General features: G+C 62.3%; 1 protein-coding gene across 11 annotated transcripts in view; it reads left to right on the forward strand.

Annotated features, from left to right (window-relative positions):
- PAK4 (p21 (RAC1) activated kinase 4) overlaps positions 1–21270 on the forward strand; it is a 47665-nt gene that overhangs the window by 25087 nt on the left and 1308 nt on the right. The window contains exons 1-10 of one of the 11 annotated variants that reach the window (XM_044932305.2): positions 2600–2792; positions 6188–6334; positions 11246–11319; positions 12942–13158; positions 15776–16237; positions 16419–16856; positions 18060–18193; positions 18418–18544; positions 19635–19760; positions 20977–21111. In XM_044932305.2, the coding sequence (XP_044788240.1) occupies positions 12955–13158; positions 15776–16237; positions 16419–16856; positions 18060–18193; positions 18418–18544; positions 19635–19760; positions 20977–21111 (1626 nt within the window). In that variant the 5' untranslated portion in view covers positions 2600–2792; positions 6188–6334; positions 11246–11319; positions 12942–12954. Of the gene's footprint in view, positions 1–2598; positions 2793–6187; positions 6335–11245; positions 11320–12903; positions 13159–15775; positions 16238–16418; positions 16857–18059; positions 18194–18417; positions 18545–19634; positions 19761–20976; positions 21112–21270 lie in introns of those variants that run through there. The other 10 variants (XM_044932306.2, XM_044932309.2, XM_044932303.2 and 7 more) reach the window with 10 other exon arrangements.

Consider the following 21270-nt stretch of genomic DNA (forward strand, 5'->3'; position numbering starts at 1 on the left):
GCCTGGCAGTCCTCCTGGTAGGCACTTGGCCCACAGACACGCTGGCACACCTGTGAAGTGACTTCTGCCCACGGTTTTCACTGCTGCACCATGTGTAAGAGCAAATGACTGGAAGCCTCTGACCTGGCCCCGTGGGGACTGGCTCAAGGCATCATGGCCCTTCCACGCAGCTGCTAAAGCAGCGGGGCTGTGCTTTGCACAGATGGAAGCCTGGAAAGATCATTAGACATATCTTTTTTTTTTTTTCATTTAAAATCACAATTAGCCTACATGTGGAAAGCGCATAAAGTAGAAATGTACAGTATGACCAATGACTTTAAGGGGAAGACCCACGTAACTACTTCCTCCAGTTGAAGTAACAGATGGTGCCAGCCCCTGCCCCCGCCCCTGGAGGCAGCCCCTTCCCTGACTTTTGAGGCAGTCGCTCCCTCCCTTTTCTCTTTGCTTTTGCCCCCTCTGTGTGCATCCCTAAGGAGCATATTTCGTTTTACCTGGTTTGAACTGTTCCTGACCAGAGTCCTAGGATGTGTTGGGTTTTGTTTCGCTGCTTCTGTTTAATATCATGTTTGGTGTCCGTCCACACACGGCTGTGGGTCACTCATTCTCACCGTTGTGTACTCTCGTGTGGGGCTAGTGGATCACACGGTTCATTATCCACCTGGTGTGGGCGAGCGTTGGTGTTTCCAGTCTCTCGCCGATTCAGACTGTGCCGTGTGCACCTCCCCGTGTGTGTCCCTGGGGGTGGATCCGGGAGAGCGCGCCAGGTTCCCAGCGTGTCTTCACCTCCACTGGACGCTGCCAAACACCTCCTGGTGCCCGCGGCACAGAGGAGCCAAGGAACAGTCTTGAGAAAAGCAAAGTGCAGTTGAGTGTGTGGTGTGCAGCCATTTATGATTGTTTTTTTAAGTGCGAAAGCATCTGTGTGTACACATGCGTGTGTGCATAGGCTCTCAGAAAACAATAGAATCTCTAATAGAGGTGACTCCACGGCCGAGCTGGGGCAAAGCAGGAGGGCGCCGACCTGTCAGCGTTTCCCCTTCAGTGCCACTGACTTTTGAACTATGTTGCATATTATAAAGAGACAGAGACTGAGACAGAGAGAAGGGGAAGAAATGGAGGGGAGAGATGAAACCTAAATATGGCAGAACTTGATAGTTAAGAATCTGAGTGATGGGGGTTCATTAGTTTAGTCTCTCTGGGAGCATGTTTTAAAACTTTCATTATGCAGATCTGTTCTGGCGTGAGAGACTCCTTTTTCTCCCCCTTTAGCTGTTCCAGGTGTTTGGTTGTGGCATGCAGGCTCTTAGTTTCGACATGCGGTCTCTAGTTCCCTGACCGGGAATTGAACCAGTGTCCCCCTGCACTGCGAGCATGGAGTCGTAACCACTGGGCCACCAGGGAAGTCCCTGTGAGAGGTTCTTGAACGGACCTCTCCTTGCCCCTGAGGCCTGGCCCCAGGAGGACCCCTTGTCTCCAGTGAGACTGCCTTTTGGAGGAGAGGTGCTCCCTCCTTCCCCCGCCCTCCCCTGTCCCTTCCCGTGGGACCTAGTTTCCCTGGCTGGTCAGACCTACGCAGTCCTGACCGCCTCCCTCACCAGAGCCCAAACAAGCCTGTCCGGTTTGGGAACCCGCCCCATTTGGCTCCTGTCTGGGTGGCTGCCTGACAGGTGCTTCATGCTGCCGGGGGAGGGGTTAGCCTGGGCCCTGGGGAGGGGGCCCTGAGACCTGCCCTGCATCGGCCCCAGGCTCAGCTGGAAGCCCCTGGCTTAGTGAGCAGGTGGTGGGCAGAAGGGGTAGATGGGGTTTCCAGACCAGTCAGGCCTCCTGGTCCACGTGATAAAATGGCCTGATAAAGTACCCGCCCATTTAGGGCAGTGGTAAGCTAAAGGACTTCATGCATGCTGAGAGCACGCCCCAGCCCAGAGGAGGTTCTCTGGAAAGTCAGGCCACTCATTTTCAGAAGGGTTAATTACACCCTGGCCAGCCAGCCAGCATGGCACACAGAAGTCCCAGCCCTCTCCACCTTTCTCTCTCCCCATTGCCGTCATGGCCTTCCAGCCCCTCTCACACCTAGATATAGCAACGAGCGGGGGGTTCACCGTGATCTCCCCTGGCGAGCCTGCAAGTCTCAAGTTCATCCTGATAGTCAAGGGCAGCGGAGCAGGAGCGCCCCAGTCACTGTGCCCTCTGAAGCTCCTGCTAGAATCGCAGCCTGGGTGCCAGGGGATGCAGCAAGCCCCAGATCTCCCGCCACCCTCCCCATCAGAGAGGCCGCTTATGCCCTGGTGCCCTGTCCCGCACCGCAGCCCTGGCCACTGTTTCACACCTAACTGGCCCGGCAGCCCCTCTCAGACGCGCAGCCCTGGGCTGTGTAGCCACTGCTCCCCTGGCACCTCGCCTGGCCTGGACGTGAGATGGGGGCGTGCGTGTGTGGTGGGAGACTGCCCCTGCCTACGCAGGGGCAGTGGTTGGGTCCCCTCCCCTCCACGGGGACAGCTGTGGGCCACGTGGCCCAGGCTTTCCAGGCTCAGCCCCGCCTCCCTCCGCCCCGCCCTCCCCCTCCCCCTCCTGGGGGTTGGAGCCACAGCCAAGCTCAACTCCTGCCAGGGCAGGGCCGAGTTGCCAGCCACTGCCAGGGCGGCTGGGGCACAGAGGCCAGCCGGCTCTCCTCGGTGGGCCAGGGGAACCCCTCGATCCCGGCTCCCTGCTCGGTTTCAGCTGGGAGCCCCCTGTCTGCTGGCCTGCCCCACTGCGGGCAGCCCAGGCCCGAGGGAGGGCCAAGGATGGTGGAGGTGAGCTGGCCCGGCCTCGAGGAGGAGGGGGCGGGCCGCCTGGGTGTGGGGGAGGGCAGCCACCTGAGTGCATGCGAGGGGCCACACCTTTCTCTGGGCCAGGGGCGGGGTGTCGTGTGTGTTTCTGGTGGAGATGGCAGGTGTCTGTCTGCTGGGACTTAGCCCAGGCCTCAGCACAGGTTCCCCCTCCACACATACCCCTCCCGCGAGCGTCTCTGTGGGAGCGTGTTCTTGGGGTCTGGTTTGCATGGAGGTGGTTCTGAGGGGTCAGTGGGTGACCACAGACTTGGTGGTGTGTATGCCTGAGTCTGTGGTAGGTCTCGTTACCCACTGTGTGTGTATCCCATGGTCTCCTTCTGTATCAGGAGGGCTCCTAGGTGGATGGGGTCTTGGGGTCTGCCTTCCTAGATGAGTCCAGCCGTCACGGAGTGTCTGGGATTGTGTATGTGCACGCGTGTGTGTGAGTGTGTTTGTAGGTGGTGGCCGAAGTCTATCTTTGTGTCGTCGGCTTCCCCCAGGATCCTTGTATGCATCTCCAGGTCTCTCCGGAGCCCTTGCATCTTTGGAATGGCTCTTTACACTGTGGAAGGGCTTCTGGGTCCTTAACTTCCTGGGGTCCCAACCTTGGGTCCCCAGTGTTGCGACCCTCCGTTCCCAGGGCTTCCTCTGAGCCAGGCCCCTCTTAAGACTGCTCCCCACCTTCTCCCACTGACGCCACACAGTCAGCTCCGGCCACTTGCTGGGCCCGCGTTCCTGAGGCAGGAGCTGAGGCTCAGGGCGGGCTGGCCCTTCCTGCGCCCAGGTTCCCGCTGTCCTGTTTCAGGGGCTTTGCCGTGTGACCAGAGGGTGTGTTCCTGTGGTCTGGGGATGTGTGGCTGGACGCCCGTGCTGCGTGTCTGTGTCACCTGTGCACTGTGGCGCGACCTCGTGTGCTCTGTATCTTGGGGGTGTGCGCGTGTGTCTGTGTGGGAGGGCGGAAGCCCTTAGGTGGGGGGGCCAGGGAGGCTCTGGAGCCTCTTTTCTGCCTCCCGCCCCCTCCCTCCTTCCTGCCCCACCTCAGGGGAGGAATGAGAGATGTCTCAATCTGATTTCCCCAGTCTCCGGGGGCTCGCCCGCACTCTCAGGTTTGTTATGGCATCCATTCCCCTCCCCGGGGGGCTGAGGGACTCCAACAGCGCCCTTTGTGTCTGTGCCCTGTGGAGCCTGGCTGGGGGGCGGGTGGCAGGGGGCCAAGCCTGGGGCTGCCACAGGAGCCGCCTGGCCTCCCGGGGGGCTCGGAGCACCGTCTCTTCATCCAGCCACATTCTCTGAGCTGTGCCCAGACCTGTGCTGGGCAGGGTGCCCGAGATGGCCCCAGGGCCTGTCCTCCGGGGGGACACAGTCTAGCGGGAGAGGCAGACCTGCCCTCGGAACATAAAGGGGGCCCACTGTGCTGCCCTATCCCAGCCCTGGAGAGGGAGCATCTTAACAGAGACAGAAGGACTGGCACGTCTGCTCCGGGGACCCTGCTCAGGGGGGCCCTGCTCTGGGGGACCCTGCTCGGGGGACCCTGCTCTGGGGACCCTCTTTCCTTCATCTGTTCCTTTATTCGCGCGGAAACAACAGCAGCGCTAATAACCACAGTCAGCCTGTAGCGGTGAGGACCCAGTTGGCGCCAGGCACTGCTCTGAACGCTTTGCCAGGTCACCTCTTTCGATCATTCAAACATCCCCTGGGGAGAGAGGAACCGTCATGACCCCCCAGTTTGCAGACAAGGACATAGAGGCCCAGAGTCACGAGCTCCCGGCCCACGGCTTGACGGTGGTAGAGGAGCCACAAGCCTGGGTGTCCACTCTTCCTCACCAGCTGCCCTCGGAGTCCTTGTGGGCAGAGGCCTGCGATGTGGCCGGAACACGGAGAGCAGGCTGCCCCTTGCTCCCTGCACGGCCAGCTCCAGGCCCTGCTCCCCCAGGCCAGGGTGGCCCCGGATCTGTGTCTCTTTGTGGGGTTTCACCCATCGCGGGGACTCACGGTCTCTGGCGGCGTACCTTCTGTGTGATGTGCCTCTGGCCAAGATTTACTGCCACCTGCTCAAATTACCCGCCTAGGCTGCATGGTGGCAGGTCCTGGGGAAGTGGGCTCACAGCCGGGCACCTCTTGTGTTCAGAACAAACGCCAGGTTATTTGCTAAATAGCCAGACTCTAAGGAGGCCCAGTTCCTTTGCAGGCGTCAAGGTCAGACTTCCAGGCGGTGTGGACAGGGCTTGGGGACTCCTGTCTAACCCTCTGCCCTGCTCTTCCTAGAGTCCAGCCTCATCACCGCAGCAGTGGCATCACTCAGTCACAGCACAGCTATTACCGGTGCCTGCTGTGCGCCAGGCCCGCTCTAGCTGCCAGGGGTGCAGCGAGAACAAGACAGACAAAGGCCCCTGTTCTTGGGGAGCCACCGCTCCCCTGCTGGGGGCAGGGGTGGGAGGCAGGACCTAGGATCAACCGGTATATAAAATGCAAGATGGTAATAAATGCCACGGAGAAGTATAAAGCTGGGTGCAAATTTTGTCAGGGGGTCAGGCAATGTGTTTACACTAAGACCTGATGATCGAGGAAGGGTGAGCCGCGCGGCTGTGGGCCGCGGGAGCAGTGGGTACCGAGGCCCTGAGGCTGGAGCAGGCTCCGCGTGTCTAGGCCTGGAAAGGAGGGGCTCGTGTGGCAGGGACGAAGTGTGGGGAGGAGGTGAGGCCCCGGGGCGGTTGGGGCCCTGCTCAGTCCCAGTGGGGAGTCTCATCCGGGCGGAGGGTTTTGTTTTCTTCAGATTCCCTCCTAACCACGCGACCTTTCTGATCTCGGTCCTGGTCATCAGAGGCTGAGTTGTCTCTTGTGCGTGTTCTCGCCCCATAAACCTCTAGGTCCTGCATCTGGAGCAGAAGCTTTGGCAGGAGCCAGGGTTGCTGGGAGGCAGGAGGCTAAGGGGGCAGCGACAGGTCTTCTCCAGAGGGCCGAGTGGACACTTTTGTGCCCGGTGCTGGGCAGCCCTGGCAGGGACTTCCTGTCTCTGGGCCTCAGTTTCCTAATTTGGGAAACAGGAGAGGAGAAGCCTCTCCACCTGCACACCCAGGAACCGCCCAGAGGGTTTAGCATGGCCAGAGTCAGCACTGAAACTCGTGTGTCCCCTCCATCCACCCAGTACCCACACAGGGCAGAACCCTGTTACTGGGACCCAGCTATAACAGCCGGAACACGGTTCCTGCCCACGCCAAGCCACCGACTTAGCGGGGAGACAACTGACACGATCGTGATCATGTAACACGTTAGGTGATGCTAAGGGCTGGGAGAGAACGGACCGGGTGCCAGGCTCTGGGAAGATGCAGCCATGGGCAAGACCAGACCAAAATCTCCCACCTTCTCAACCTGTCCAGAGCACCCAGAACCTGCCCGTTGCTCCCGCCTCCACAGGCCCCACGTGTCCCGTCCACCCTCTTCCTGCTGGCCTCTCGCATCCTCCGCTTCCGGGCCTCCCTGCTCCTGCCCTGCTCACAGCCTTCCTGCGGCTCCATCTTGCGCAGGTAAGAGCTGAGTCCTCCCCGTGGCCCTCCTCCCTCGCCCTGTGCCCCTCGCCCCGCCCCAGCCCCTCGGCCTCCGCTCTGCTCTTTGGCCACTGAGCACGCTGCAGCCCCAGGCCTTTGCGCTCTCCTCCCCCAGGTAGTCACTCCTCTCCCCACCCTGCTCTAGTGTGACCCCCTCTGTGAGCCTCTCCCTCACCACTTCACTGAAGATCCCCACGTCCCCTCAGCCTCCACACCCAGCTGACCCCTGCTCTTTTTCTTCTCAGCACTCACCATCTGACTCACTGACTGGCTTTCTGGTGTATCTTGTCATGAGCTGTCTCCTTTCCCCTCAAATGTGAGCTTGGCAAGGGCAGGGACATCCCTGGCTCTCCTGGCCTCTGCTGTGGGCCCTGCCCCGGGCTTGGCAGAGCTCAGCTCTCACCCGACAAGGATGATGGAATAGATGGCGGGTGGGTGTGATGGGCCCTTTGTGGGGAGAGCAGGTGTCTGCCAAGGAGAGAGCTTGGGCACATGTCAGTCCCAAAGCTTGAGGCGGGGTCTGGGGATAGTACCTGAGGATTCCCTGCAAGGACTAGGCAGGAGGAGAATGGGGGGCAGGCACGTGGATGGGCAGCAAGAGCTGAGCAGAGCCGTGAGGGGAATGGTCTGGGTTTCAGGGGGGCCGTGAGAGCCTGCTGGGGCTGCCAAGGTTAGCCAGACCCCTGTCCAGCGTCAGAGCACAGCGCAGGGAGGCAGGCAGCCAGGGGGCCTCTGGAGCCAGTGGGTGCAGATGATGGCAGAAGGGTGAGGGGGCCGGTGAGCGCGTCTCCATCGCCCGCTTCCTGCTCTAGTTTCACTTCAGTGACTAGGAAAGGGCGGCCGTGGCCCCTGCTGCGTCCTCCGCTCCGGCCCCAGGGCCCTGGCTGAGTCAGCACCCTCCATTGCCCTGTGGGGTGGGGGCAGTTTTATTCGGGGCTGCAGGCAGGGCAGGAGGAAAGAAGTCTGCGCGCACACACACATGTGTACACAATGCACTCCTGAGCGCGTGGTCACACTCGTGGACCTGGCTCCTCCACAGGCATTCATTTCCTTGCTGCGGGGAGCCGCAGCGTGGTGCCATTTTTTTCTCATGGAAGGTCAGCGGGCAGAGCCTGTGAGTGCAGGGGGTGACTGGAAAATGGGAAGGTTTTGCTTGCTGCTGCTGCTAAGTCGCGTCAGACTCTGTGCGATCCCATAGACGGCAGCCCACCAGGCTCCCCCGTCCGTGGGATTCTCCAGGCAAGAACACTGGAGTGGGTTGCCATTTCCCTCTCCAATGCATGAAAGTGAAAAGTGAAAGTGAAGTCGCTCAGTCGTGTCCGACTCTTAGTGACCCCATGGACTGAAGCCCACCAGGCTCCTCCATCCATGGGATTTTCCAGGCAAGAGTACTGGAGTAGGGTGCCATTGCCTTCTCCAACAGGCGCAAAACCTTCACATCCCACATGTGAAATCATTCACAAGTTGTTTTTTTTTTTTAATTGAAATAAAAATTTTAGAGTAGGATCAACATGTGTCTGCATTGGGGAGCAAACAGTGAGCTTCAGACGCTTCTCTGCCCGCGTCGGTGGCTGCAGGCTGCGCCCTGCCCTCCCGTGTTCCACGTCGCTGGGGTCACGGCTTCACCCTCTGCCTCTGGGTTCCAGGCATTTCTCCACCAGAGAGAGACCCTGGGCAGAGCCTGAGGTGTCCGAGCAGGGGCGCTGCGGAGCAAGTTCAGGTGAATGTGTTCATTCACCAGATGTTCGAGTGCCTGCCACGCCACGTCATAGGCACTGGGTACAGTGGGGAGCTCGACAGAGGTCAGGCCCTGCTCCCCTGGAGGAGCTGACATTCTCGTAGTAGCAGACACCGAAGGCTCACCCACACACACAGAGTTACGTGGTGAATGCAGAGAGGAAAGATAAAGCAGGGAGGGCGCTGAAGGTGTGAGGAACTGGGACATTCATGCATAGACTTGGGCGGGGAGAGAGAGAGGGAGGGAGGGAGCTATGTGGAAATCAGTGAGAAGAGAGTTGGGGGCCCAACTGCCAGAACAAAGGCCCTGAATCAGGGCATGTCCAGGGTGTGAAGAACAGTGAAGAGGCCAGGTGGCTGGGCCAGAGGGGGCGAGGGGCCTGTGGGGGGAGAGCCGAGCAGCCGATGGTGCCGGGCCTCGTGGGCCATGGGCCAGAGTTTAAGGTGTTGACTCTGCGGTGGAGCAACTGTCTTCCATGCCCACCTCTGCTTGTTGATCGTAGCAAGAGGTTTCACCTTTGTGAGCCTCAGTTTCCACATCTGCATGATGGGAGTGAGGTCAGCCACCCCACGGAAGTCCTGGGAGGCAGTGAGCTCAGCATCGGCGTCTGTGCAGGCTCAGGGTCCCCCACGGTGGTAGAGGTGGTGGTGCGAGTCCTGGGGCTGAGCCGCAGTAAACCACCTTGGTGGCTGGCACTGGCTCTTGGACTGCTTTCTCGCTGCAGACGGACGTGCCGAAGGCCTGTGGAATAGGCAAGGGAGGAGCCCTGTGGGGTGGAGGGTGGCGGCGGTGGGTCCCCACTTTACGCCGCCTCCCACCTACCACTGGGGGCCTGGGCAGGTCGGAGGAGGAGGGACCCTCTCCGCCAGGACGGGTCAGGGCAGGAAAGAAAAAGCAGTGTCTGGGTGGACAGAGGAAGGGGAAGGAGGGAGGAAGGGGCAGAGACCAGGGACAGCCTGGGAGTTGATGATGATGACGACACAGAAGCACAACCACAGGACAGGCAAGTCTCCAACTGCCCGGGTTCAAATCCCAGGGTTCCCCTCGCTGGGCCTCAGTCTTCCCACCTGTGAATTGGGGATGATAGCCATGCCTGTCTCACAGGTTAGGGGCGAGGGTGGAATGCGATTAGACACAGAGCAGGCCCGGGCACACTCGGGTCTCCGAGGATGTGGCTTCTATCGTTCCGAGAACCGGCGGGGCCCAGACTCGGGTTAGGCCAGCCTGGTGTCTTGAGTCCACTCTGCTTCCCAAGCTGTGTGTGACCTGGGCCAGCGGGTGCCCTCTCTGTGCCTCATTCTCCTTGTCTGTGACACAAGGCCCAAGTTGGCCCCTTGCTCCGGGGTCGGGCGTGCAGACTGTGGGTCGAGCGCTTAGCAGAGGGGCCGGCGGGACCGCTGTCACTGTCACGGTGACCGACGTCTACCGCCCGCTCCCTTGTTGTGTGCACCGGCCCCGGGGCCCGGCCATCGCGCTGGGTTCTCTGTGACTGCTTGCAAGAACTCCTGGAAGCAGGTACTGTCTCGGTTCTCTTCTAACAGAAGAGGAAACTGAGGCACAGAGCTGCTGGCCCAGGGCCACGCAGCGTGCTTCCCCCGTGGGCTGGCTCAGCCTCGCAGCAGAGCCGGCCTCTGGGCCCTGGGCTGTCTGACTCCTGAGTTCCGGGCGTGCCTGGGAGCCCAGCGCCCACTCCTTGACACCCCACTGCTCCTGGCCAGGCCCCTCCCCTCACATGTGGCAGCTCCTCTCCCTCCCCTCTGTGGCTCCGGTAAAGTCAGGAGCTTGGGGACTGATGGAGGGGTCAGGGGAGCCCGCGGTGCTCAGAGCTGCCCTGGGGTGGGGCTCCCGCCTGGCCACTATAAACACGGCCAGTTCCTCTGTTTGTCCTGCCCTCTGTGCAGCGCCCAGAGGGAAGGGGTGGCCCCAGGCAAATATCCGGAGGTGTGCCCCTCTCTCCCCCGCCGCAGGGGGCGGGGGCTGGGGAGCCTGGGGGCTCGCGGGTGGGCATCCTGGGTTGGCTGCCCCTCTAGCAAGCTGCCTCCTGCCCACCCCGTCTGGATCCTAAGCTCCTCCCTCTCCCGGGTTTAGTGAGGGGTCATGCGGCTAATCCTGTCTTGCAGAGGGCTCGGAGCTGACTTGGGGCCCGCAGGCCACGGGCTGGGGGGTGGGGATGGGCAGGCAGAGTGAAAGAGGCCAAAGTGAGGAATGAGGCTGGGCCTGAAGCCAGACGGGGGCAAATCTGGGCAGACAGGAGGCAGTGGGACCAGGGCGGGCGGGTGAGGGGGGCGCACGTCTGGGCAGGTGGGGGAGAGTCGGGGTGTAGGGACGAGTAGAGGAGCTGGAGCTGCAAGGGAGGCGAGGGCAGAGAAGTCTGGAGGGAGCACGGGATTGGTCAGGGTCCCCGAGGCCTGGGAGGGTGGAATGCACAGTGTTCTGGGGGCTGGAATGGGGGAGCCGCACTGAAGGGGCTCCTGGCTTGGTGGGGGTAGAGAAGGGGCTGGGGCAGAGGGTCCCCGACCCTGGCCAGGTCTGTTCCCCTGGCAGAGCCCTGGCTCTGGCCACCTGCTGGCCAGGAGGCCCAGGCCAGTTGAGACAGGTTGGCTGCTTGGGTCCCCACCCGCCTCCCACTGGGCTCCTGCCGCCAAACCGGTTCTCCTGGATGGCTGCCCACCGATGGCCCCACCTCTGGGCTGGGGATGGCGGCCTCTCCGCCCTCAAGCCCTGCTCCTGGGAAAGGAGCTGGGAGAACGACCAGGGGCTGCCGGGCCGCATCGCAGATCCGCTCACGAGCGTCCTCACTGAGTCACGAGACTCACTGTGCTGGGGCCGACCCCGCGCCGGGCACCGTGCCAGGTGCTGAGGAGCCAGCCTGAGCAGATAGAAATCCCCACCCAGTGCACTTCCCCTTGTCCTTCGGGTCTCAGTTCACACGAGCCCTTTTCTGGGAAGCCTCCCGTATCACTACCCTGCTGTCCCTGCAGGCTGGGTCTGGCACTCTGTGACCCCAGCCCCGACCATCCTGGGCCTTCAGAGGCTGTCTGGGTCACCACTCTGTCCCTCACACTGACCAGCACAAGGCTGGCCACAAAGGAGTGAGTTGCTGATGGCTGGATGGATGAGTAAGCAAAGGATGTTTTCTTCCCACTTTACAGATGAGTAACCCAAAGCCCCGAGAGGAGACATCACCCGCCCAAGGGCACTTCTAGCAGAGCCAGCAACAAAGCAGGTCTGTGGGGCTCCAGGGGCAAGTGTGTGGGACCGGGGTTCTGGGGGGCGCAGCACCTGGGCCCCTGACACAGCTGGGAGTCATCCTCGTCATCAGAAGAGCAAAGGCCGACTGGGCCCTCCCTCCATGCCCCGCACCGAGCCCTGCTCATTAATTAACTCATTAATCCTCCCGGCAGCCGCCCCACGGGGGTCAAGACGAGGCACAAACAGGCTAAGTCACTTGCCCAGGGTCACAGTAGGTGGCAGAGAGAGATTTGCACTCTGGCCATCTGGTTTCCTCGCTCTTCATGTCTCCGGCCCCCTCTGTGGGACACCACCATTCCGCATGTCCCCTTCAGCCCCTTTGGTTTTTAAATTCAGCTTTCATAGGTTCGGGAAGACCCCCTGGAGAAGGGCATGGGTACCCACTCCAGTATTCTTGCCTGGAGAATTCCGTGGACAGAGGAGCGTGGCGGGCTACAGTCCATAGGGGTCACAAAGAGTTGGACTGAGTAACTTTCACTTCCATTGGCATTTACCACTGCTGTGCCAGTATTGTTGTGAGTACCGGCCTGGAAAGCACGGGCCCTAAAGACAGGGGCAGTTTAGTCTTTTAGGATCCTTCATGAAGTGGGTCTTGCCCCACTCTGTGAGGAACTTGCCTCCTCCTCTAAGCCTCAGTCTCCTCATCTGTAAAGTGGGGGTATATTAGTGAGGCTGCCTAGGAGTCACGCGTCGGACAGGGGCTTGGTAACCATGTGTTGAACAAGTAACCAGAGGTACGTGCTGTTTCTAGCCCACAGTCCAGGCTGAGAAAGCAGGGACAGAGGTGGCAGGCCTTAGGCACCAGTCACAGAGCACATCCTATGTGTTGGGCGGGGGCTGGGACGGGGGGCGGCAGATGAGACCGGGCCTGTGGCACCGGGAGTCGCGATGGGAGTTGTAAACGCTGAAATGTAAACACAAGACTGGCTGTGTGTGTGTGAGTCGCTCAGTCGAGTTTGATTCTTTGTGACCCCATGGACTGTAGCCAGCCAGGCTCCTCTGTTCGTGGGATTCTCCAGGCAGGTACACTGGGGTAGGTGGCCGTTCCCTTCTCCAGGGCATCTGCCTGACCCAGGGATCGAACCCAGGTCTCCTGCATCACAGGTGGATTCTTAACCATCTGAGCCACTAGAGAAGCCCAAACATAAGACTGAGCAGCGCAGTTTCCAAAAGTTATACATGCTGCGAGATGGGGTGGAAGGACAGGGGGCCTGGGTGTATTCAGGAGAGGAGCCACCAGTGACTTCCACCTGAAGCGGGCGGGAGTCAGGCGTCAGTCCCCACAGAGGGAGCTGCCACGGCAGAGGCCCTGAGGTCGGAAGCCCACCGTGAGCCAGAGGAAGAGCTGAGAGCAGAGAAGCCCACTGGGAGTGCTCACCTTTTTACCTGAGTGGGGTGGGACCGCCAGTGGGCTCTGAGCCAGGGGCCTAACTGGAGTATTCACAAGGCCCCTGGGGCTGCAGATGGGGTGCAGGCTGTGGAAAGGGTGGGGGTGTGGGGAAACCAGGGAGAGATGGAGGAGAAGCAGCAGGTCCTGGCAAGCCACGCCCTTCCTCAGGCTGCCAACCGGAGCCCCACTCTGCACTCTCCACGCAGAGAGCCTGGAGCCATGTTCGGGAAGAAGAAGAAACGGGTCGAGATCTCGGCGCCGTCTAACTTCGAGCACCGCGTGCACACGGGCTTCGACCAGCATGAGCAGAAGTTCACGGGGCTGCCCCGCCAGTGGCAGAGCCTGATCGAGGAGTCGGCCCGCCGGCCCAAGCCCCTCATCGACCCCGCCTGCATCACCTCCATCCAGCCTGGGGCCCCCAAGGTATGCTGGCGCCCGCTGCTGCTTCTCCTGACCTGCGCCGACCCCTGTGGGGTGACCCCAGGCCTCAGCCCCACACTGGACCCTCCCTTGCTGCCCACCAAACAGATGCACCCCAACCACACCCCCCATCCTCACCTTTCACTCGCCTATCCACCACTGATACCTCACCTGGCACCAGCGCCAACCCACCTTCCCTTCCTGAGAAGCCCCCGCTGACCTTGACCCTCTGACGATCCCCCATGCCAGCCCCAACTCATTTGTCTGTCCTGAGCCCTGTGCTCCTGTCCCCAGGACCACAAACTCGTCCTGGGTCTTGACAGGCCTCCCATCGCAGGCAGAGGGACAGACCAGTTCCCACGTGGTGACCGCCCCAGTGGTCAGGGCTGGGCCAGGAGAGGCCCGAGGGGCCATCGGACCCAGCCCCAGGGTACAGGCCAGCTTCCCGGAGTCAGGGTCACCTGAGCTGAGCCCTGAGGGCAGAGGACAGGAGGAGTCATTCAGGCAGATGGTGGAGAGCCAGGGCTTGTAGTGGAGGAAACAGCCCTCGTGAAGCGCGGGGGGCGGGGGGGTGGTTTCAGTTTTTTCCCTGCCATCTAAGCAAATGTGCCAAGCTGGGATTTGAATTAAGGTGCGTTTCCAAGGCCCATGCTCTTAACCCCGTTCCTGTCTCCATGGTCTTGGCTCCCTGGGCGTGGCCTGTGGTAAGGCTGTTCTGGGGGCAGGGGGTGTGGCCCCCGCAGCCTGCAAAGCCGGCCTCAGAGCACAGACTTCACCCGAAGGGCAGTGGAAACCAGGAAGTCAGCCTGGGTTGTTCTGAGGGGTGGGGGTGGGGGGTGCATGGGCCGGTCAGCAGGCCTGGGGCTGACTCATCCTCGCTGGTGCCCTGGGTGTCGTGCCCAGCCCAGCCTGGCGGGAGGAGCCGCAGGCAGACGCTCTCCTCCAGGGTCTCCCACTGAGGTGTTTGTGCGCCCCAGGCAGGGGGCTTGGGATACTTTGAATTCTTTGCCACTGCCTAGAAAAGCAAGACTTTACATCCAAGTCTGTTTCTGCCTTCTGATGAATCGGCTGGGGCCACTGGAGGGGCAGCCGCCCGCGCAGGCAGGGTGCCGGCTCTTCTGGGCCCGCTGGCCGCACCCAGCCCACCTCGATTCCACCCCCTGCCAGGCCCTGTGGCTGCATGCCTGCTGGTCATGCCCTCATTCAGGCACTTCCTAAAAATCCTCCCCAGCCGCCAGGGATTCCTGACCTCTTATTCCAGCACCGAAGCCTGAGCAGGTGTCTCCCTTGTTTCACTGGGCCCCTGGGGCAAAACCAGGCTGCCCTACTAGCAGCCAGGGTCCAGGAGAGGCAGGGGCAGGCGCTGCCCCCAGGGCACGGTGGCCTGTCGGTGGGTTTTGCAGGGTTCGAGTTTTCTGCACATATGAGGCAGTGCTGGCCTCAGGTTGTCTGGCAGCCCATGGCCCTGCCTGCCAGTGACTGACGCACAGGACTGGGGCCTGTGCTCTGCAGCGGCAGCCCCTTCCCAGCCTGCCCGCCTCACTCGCTCACTCATGGGCTCAGCAGGTACTTACTGAGGCCTTCTGCGCACCAGCCACTGTTCTGGGCCTTAGATGCAGCCAGGAAGAAGCGGTGGCCACCCTCACGAACACTGCACCATGGAGCAGGCCACGGGCAGCTGAACACGTGCTTCACGCCCGCTGGTTCTGAGTGCTCTGAGAAAAGGAAAGCAAGAGAGCAGGATAGGGAGGGTTCGAGGCTGGCGTTTTAGACCACAGGAAGTCAGGGAGAGCCAGCAGCAGAGACCTGAAGGGGGCACACTGAGGAGGGGAGCCCCAGGCAGACAGGGGCGAAGGACTGCAGGCTGAATGAGCAGCCAGTGCCTGAGGCTGCGCTATGTCTGGTGTGTTTGAGGAGCAGTTAAGAGGCCCCGTGTGCCTGGAGCTGGTGCGTGGGGGCCCCTAGGGGGAGCCCTGGAGGCAGTGAGCTGGGTCAGGACGGTGGCCACGGCAGGCAGGGCGTGCCTGGGACACACACGGTGCTGGTTCGCGTTCGCTGGCACCACCCCTCGGGCACTCCTGCCCTCTGCTCCGGGCCCAGACCTTTCTCACTTTACCTCCACCCCACCCTCAGCCTCCACGGGAACAGAGGGCGTGTTTAGGGCTCACAGCCCTGCCAGGCTGCAGGGAAGGAGGTGCCAAGCCGGGCCCTGGCCCCCGCATCCTGTAATTTTCAGCTTTCCAGGGCTTGTTATGGGCTGGCGCAGCCTCTGCCCTCCTTCCCCTGCACCCCTCCAAGCCTGGAGAACAAGGAAAAGGCAGGGGGTGCTTCTCTGAGGGGTGTCCTGGGAACCGCTGCTCCCAGCCCGGGGGCAACAACCTGATGGGGCGGGCAGCTCCCCTCCTGTCACGCGAGGCTCGGTGCTGGGGGAGGGGCTGTGGGGGCCTCCCCGGGTCCGCCCCGCCCTCCCAGCCCCACCGTCACCCCATGGCATTTCTTCATTCCGTCTCTGTCTTGTCTCTGTGTGTGTTGTGTTGTCCTGTCCGCCTGTGTTGGATGCACGTCCTGTGTCCCCCTCCTCCTTGCCCGGCCCCCACCCTGCCATTGCCCTGGACCCCAGACCATCGTGCGGGGCAGCAAAGGCGCCAAGGATGGGGCCCTCACGCTGCTGCTCGACGAGTTCGAGAACATGTCGGTGACGCGCTCCAACTCCCTGCGGAGAGACAGCCCGCCGCCACCCACCCGTGCCCGCCAGGAAAACGGGATGCCCGCGGAGCAGGCCGCCACGGCCAGAGGGGGCCCAGAGAAGGCGGGCAGCCAAGGCCGGGGGGCCGGTCATGGCGAGGCAGGTGGCAGCACTGGAGACAGGCGGCGGGCGGGGCCAGACAAGAGGCCCAAGTCTTCTAGGGAGGGCTCGGGAGGGCCCCAGGAGTCCTCCCGGGACAAGCGCCCCCTCTCTGGGCCTGACGTCGGCACCCCCCACCAACCTGCCAGTCTAGCCAGCGGGGCGAAAGTGGCGGCTGGCCGGCCCTTTAACACGTACCCGCGGGCCGACACGGACCACCCATCCCGGGGCACCCAGGTAACCACTCCCCCACCCCAGGACCCCTGACCGTTGCCTTGCCCAGCCTGTTCCCACCCACCAACTCCAGCCTGCCCCAGCCCACTGTCCATCTCCATCTTGACCGCCATTATCTGTTCCGCAGCCGGGATCCCTGTCCCCCAGCCCCTCCCCTGACAGCCGCCTCTCTTTTCTGTTGCAGGGGGAGCCTCACAACATGGCCCCCAACGGGCCATCGGTGGGGGGCCTGGCTGTCCCCCAGTCCTCCTCCTCCCGGCCCCCTGCCCGAGCCCACGGCGCCCCCAGCCCTGGAGTGCTGGGCCCCCATGCCTCTGAGCCCCAGCTGGCCCCTCCAGCCCGCGCCCTCGCCGCCCCCGCCGGGCCCCCTGCCCCCGGGCCCCCCGGCCCCCGCTCACCACAGCGGGAACCCCAGCGAGTGTCCCACGAGCAGTTCCGGGCTGCCCTGCAGCTGGTGGTGGACCCTGGTGACCCCCGCTCCTACCTGGACAACTTCATCAAGATTGGCGAGGGCTCCACCGGCATAGTGTGCATCGCTACCGTGCGCAGCTCCGGCAGGCTGGTGGCCGTCAAGAAGATGGACCTGCGCAAGCAGCAGCGGCGGGAGCTGCTCTTCAACGAGGTGGGCCCGCCGCCCCATCCCCGTAGGGCTCCCCTGCCCCACCATGCTCCTCCTGGGGCCCCCCTGCTCCCCAGGGCTCCCCCACCCTCCCACCTGCCCCACTCCTCCCAGGGCCCCCCAACTACCCCACTCCCCCTAGGGCTCCCCTGACCCCCGGTTCCTCCCAGGGCCCCTTGGCTCCTCCCAGGGCCCCCCGGCTCCTCCCAGGGCTCCCGCACCTGCCCCCATCCTCCCGGGGCTCCCCGCCTCCCCACCTGCCCCCCCCCAAGCTGTCCCACTCCTCCTGGGGCTCCCCTACCCCACGGTTTAGAGGGTATGCAGGGCTGAGAACCGGGAGAGGCTCTATGGGGCTGGGGTTTGCCAGGTGTGAGTTCTGAGCCCAGCTCCTGTCCTCGCTCTTCATGCCTCCCCAGGCTGTGTCCTCTGTCCCCACGATACCCACTGCCATGCCGTCCTGTCCTGTCCAGGCCCCGAGCCCCAGCTCCAGGCCCTGAGCCCCACTGACCCTCTGTGTGCCTTCCAGGCCCCTCACCACCAAGTCCCATACTGGCCCCACACTGTTGACCCCACACCTGCCTCTCCTGGTTCCCCATCTCGGAGAGGCCCCACCACCCCAGTCCCCAGGCCAGGGCCCTGAGCCTCCCCGTTGCCTCCCCAGCCCCCCAGGCGAGAGCCTGTCGCCCCTCCCCCAATGCAGCGCGCAGCGGCGCACGTTTAACGTGGCTGCCTGAGCTGCACGCAGTGAGCGCCACGCCCGCCCTCCAGGCTTTGCTTTGCCAGGCCTTCCTGCCCCTGGAATCTAACCCCCACCCCCGCCTTGTGTCTGAGCCTCCTGCTTGTCCTGGTCTCAGCCCTGTGCTTAATGCTCTCGTCCCAGCGCCCTCTCCCAATGCCAGCCTGGCCATCAGGGCTACTCACAGACCCACTCAGGGCTGGTCAGAGATCAACATCAGCAGCGTGAGGTGTGCATGGGGTGGGAGCACCCCGGAATAGAATACATATGTCAGGCCCCTCGCTGCCTTCTGGGTCTCTTGGCTTCAGGCGTGGGAGGACAGTCCCTGGACTGGACCCCGATGAGCAGGAGTGGCGGGTGGAAATGGACCTGCAGTTTGGCAGGGCCCCCCCGAGGCTGAGAGGGCGGGCTCTGGCGGCAGGGACTGCTGGTCCTCCCCTCGCCGTGCCGACCCCGCCTCCTGCGTGCAGGTGGTGATCATGAGGGACTACCAGCATGAGAACGTGGTGGAGATGTACAACAGCTACCTGGTTGGGGACGAGCTCTGGGTGGTGATGGAGTTCCTGGAGGGAGGCGCCCTCACCGACATCGTCACGCACACCAGGTACAGCCGGGCAGCTGGACGCTGCTGGGTCCCCAGAGTGCCCCCAGACCTCGCCCATATCAGGACTGCTCCCCTCCAGACGCCTTAGGGTGGGGCCACATCTCAGAACCAACACACTGTCCCCATCATACCTCCAGGGTGGGGCCGTGTCCCCATCAGACCCCAGGGTGGGGCCCCTGTCTGCCCCACTCACTCCCCACCCCCCACCTGCCCTGCCCTCCCAGGATGAACGAGGAGCAGATCGCCGCCGTGTGCCTGGCCGTGCTGCAGGCCCTGTCCGTGCTCCACGCCCAGGGAGTCATCCACCGAGACATCAAGAGCGACTCCATCCTGCTGACCCACGACGGCAGGGTGAGCAGTGGTGGGGTGGCTTGGCCTCCCCCGGCCTCTGCCCAGCTCTCCCCCTGCGGGTGGGTGGGCCCAGCCCCCAGTTCAGTCTCTTGAGGAGCAGTACGTGTATTCATTCCTCGTGCATCAGTCCAGAGTCAGGGGTCCAGGTGAGTGGGGGCCTCTGCCATCATTAGCCCCAGCCGCTGAGAGCTGGAGTCTAGCCCTGGACCCAGAGCAGGGAGACTGCATCTGGGTGGCTGGCCACAGCTCTCAGCCACGCGACAACCTGCTCCTGGCCTGGCGTCCAGGACTGGGCTGCGGACTCTTGGTCCTGTCTTCTGGACCGAAGCTCCGAGTTTGCAGTCCATGGATGAGCCTCCTGGTCCCAGAACCTGCATTCGTATTCCAAGAGCAGATGTGATTTTTCAGGGGGAGGGGGCCCTTGACTTTCACCAGATTCTGGTTGGTGATCTGCCTGCCCTCCCCCAGGAAAGTTAAGCCAGTTCACAGAGGCGGGGGGGTCGGGGGAAGGCTTTGCTTCCCAGGGAGTCTCAGTTGGGGTCGTGAACACCTGAAGATTCTACAGACGTGTTTGGGGGACACGGGTGAGCACAGAACTGTATGTGCAATGTGTATGAGCATGCTCTCTGGAGGGTCCATTGACATCCTCAGGAGTCTGAATAGGGCCCATAGTTCCCAAGAAGCTGTAAATCATTGTTTCTGAGGAGGTGGTTGTTGCAGAGGGACAGGCAGCATCCTTCTCACCCCCTACCAACTAAAGACATGCCTCCTGCCGGGAAGCCAGGGCCCAGGGCACGGCATTGGGAGCCAGCCTCAGGCCAAATCCCTGCCCAGCCTTTGGTACTCATGGAACTTGGGCTGCCTCCCCCAGGAGTCCCAGCACAGACCCTGTCAAGGAGGCAGATGTGTGATCTCAGGCAGCTGACACCACTGAGGGCCCCAGCCAGGAGATGGCAGAGCTCCGCCAAGGTCAGGCTCTAACCTCTGGGCGGCATGTGGAAACCCAGCGTGTCAGAGGCTGAGGAATTAAACAGGCGACTGCCTCTGCCCCACCAGCACCTCTGACCCCCACTTCTGCACCCTGCTCCAGGTAAAGCTGTCAGACTTCGGGTTCTGCGCCCAGGTGAGCAAGGAGGTGCCTCGGAGGAAGTCCCTGGTCGGCACACCCTACTGGATGGCCCCAGAGCTCATCTCCCGCCTGCCCTATGGGCCAGAGGTGAGCCAGAGGCAGCCAGTCGCCCTGCACTGGTTTGCGCTGTTGCGGTCCAGAACAGCCGGAGTGTTGGGTGAGGGGGCTTGATCACCAGGGACAGCTTGGGGGGAGAAGTAGACTTGCCTGCGTGTACTCCTCGCCAGCTGAGTGCTAGTTCGGAGCCAGTGCTTGGCAACGGGAACAGGAGGCTGGGCAGAAGGGGCCCTGGCCTGCCTGCCAGCCTGGGGCAGAGGCTTCAAACTGGCTGATGCGCTCTGAAGATGCTCTTGCAAGCATTTTTTTAAAAAGAGCTCTCACGTGAGTCTGAATTTGGTCCCCTGGTGGAAAGCCAAGTGACCTGGGCACGAGGAGGCCGCATTCCCTCATGGCAACAGTCAGGTGCTGAGGAGCAGGGGAACCCTCGTCTTGGTCACAGCCCCCACCCATCTGTGTTGCCTACACTGACCTGCTTCACTCCCTGCCATTCCCTGCCTGGCCCTGAGGTCTTCCAGCTCTGCCTGTGGCTCTGAGGACAGTCAGTCAATAAGACTTGACCCAGTGCCTGGCCAGGGTGCCCGTGGAAGCATAGCTTGGGGAACCGCAGGCAGGAGTGGGGTCACATTGGGAGGGGAGGCTGGTAGGAGATTCTGAGGGACCATCTCCACCAGGACTGCCTGTGACAAAACCTTCTCAAGAAGGATTTAGCAAAGTGGAAAACTGTGGGTCCCTAGGACTGTAAAGTTTGGCGGGGGCACAGGCTTCATGCCCAGCTGTGTGCAGTGTCCCTCCCGGCTCTGATTGTCCCCGTGTAGCCCTCACTCAGGCAGGTGCTGCCCCATCAGAGCAGAAATGAGGACTGTTTTCCTGACTATCTTGTTTAAAGTCTCAGGGTCAACTGTGATTGGCTCAGCTTGGGTCACGTGTCCATTCCTGAACCAGTTACTGTTTCCGCACTCTGCTGATTAAGACAGCTTGGTCATGCACCATGGACTGAAGTAGTGAGGAGGAGGTTCTCCAGAGGAATCCAGGGGCAGGGGGAGAGGGTAGCAAAAAGAAGGGGATGGATGCAGGGTGGGCAGAACCCTTCAGAGGGTTCCCTGAGTGAGGAGTGCATAGGGTCTGGCAGGCTGGGTCCCAGTATCAGAGGCAAAGATGGAAGCAGGGCCACCTGTCTGTGGGTGTCCCCTGAGCGCTGGCCACACCCACACAGCTCAGCCCTTCTGCCCTGCCCCCACCACAGGTGGACATCTGGTCTCTGGGGGTGATGGTGATCGAGATGGTGGATGGGGAGCCCCCTTACTTCAATGAGCCACCCCTCAAAGCCATGAAGATGATCCGGGACAACCTGCCACCCCGACTGAAGAACCTGCACAAGGTGGGCCCCTCCCGCAGGCAGTGGGCGTGGGGGAGACCACACGTGGGTGGGGGAGGGCACCGCCCAGCTCCGAACCCAAGGATCGTGCTGGGTGTAGGCGGGACTCGGTGCTGATGGCTCTGAGGTGGTGCTTACTGCATGCTGAGTCGCCCCCACGCC

This window comes from Bubalus bubalis, chromosome 18 (assembly GCF_019923935.1).
Source record: "Bubalus bubalis isolate 160015118507 breed Murrah chromosome 18, NDDB_SH_1, whole genome shotgun sequence".
Classification (NCBI taxonomy): domain Eukaryota; kingdom Metazoa; phylum Chordata; class Mammalia; order Artiodactyla; family Bovidae; genus Bubalus; species Bubalus bubalis.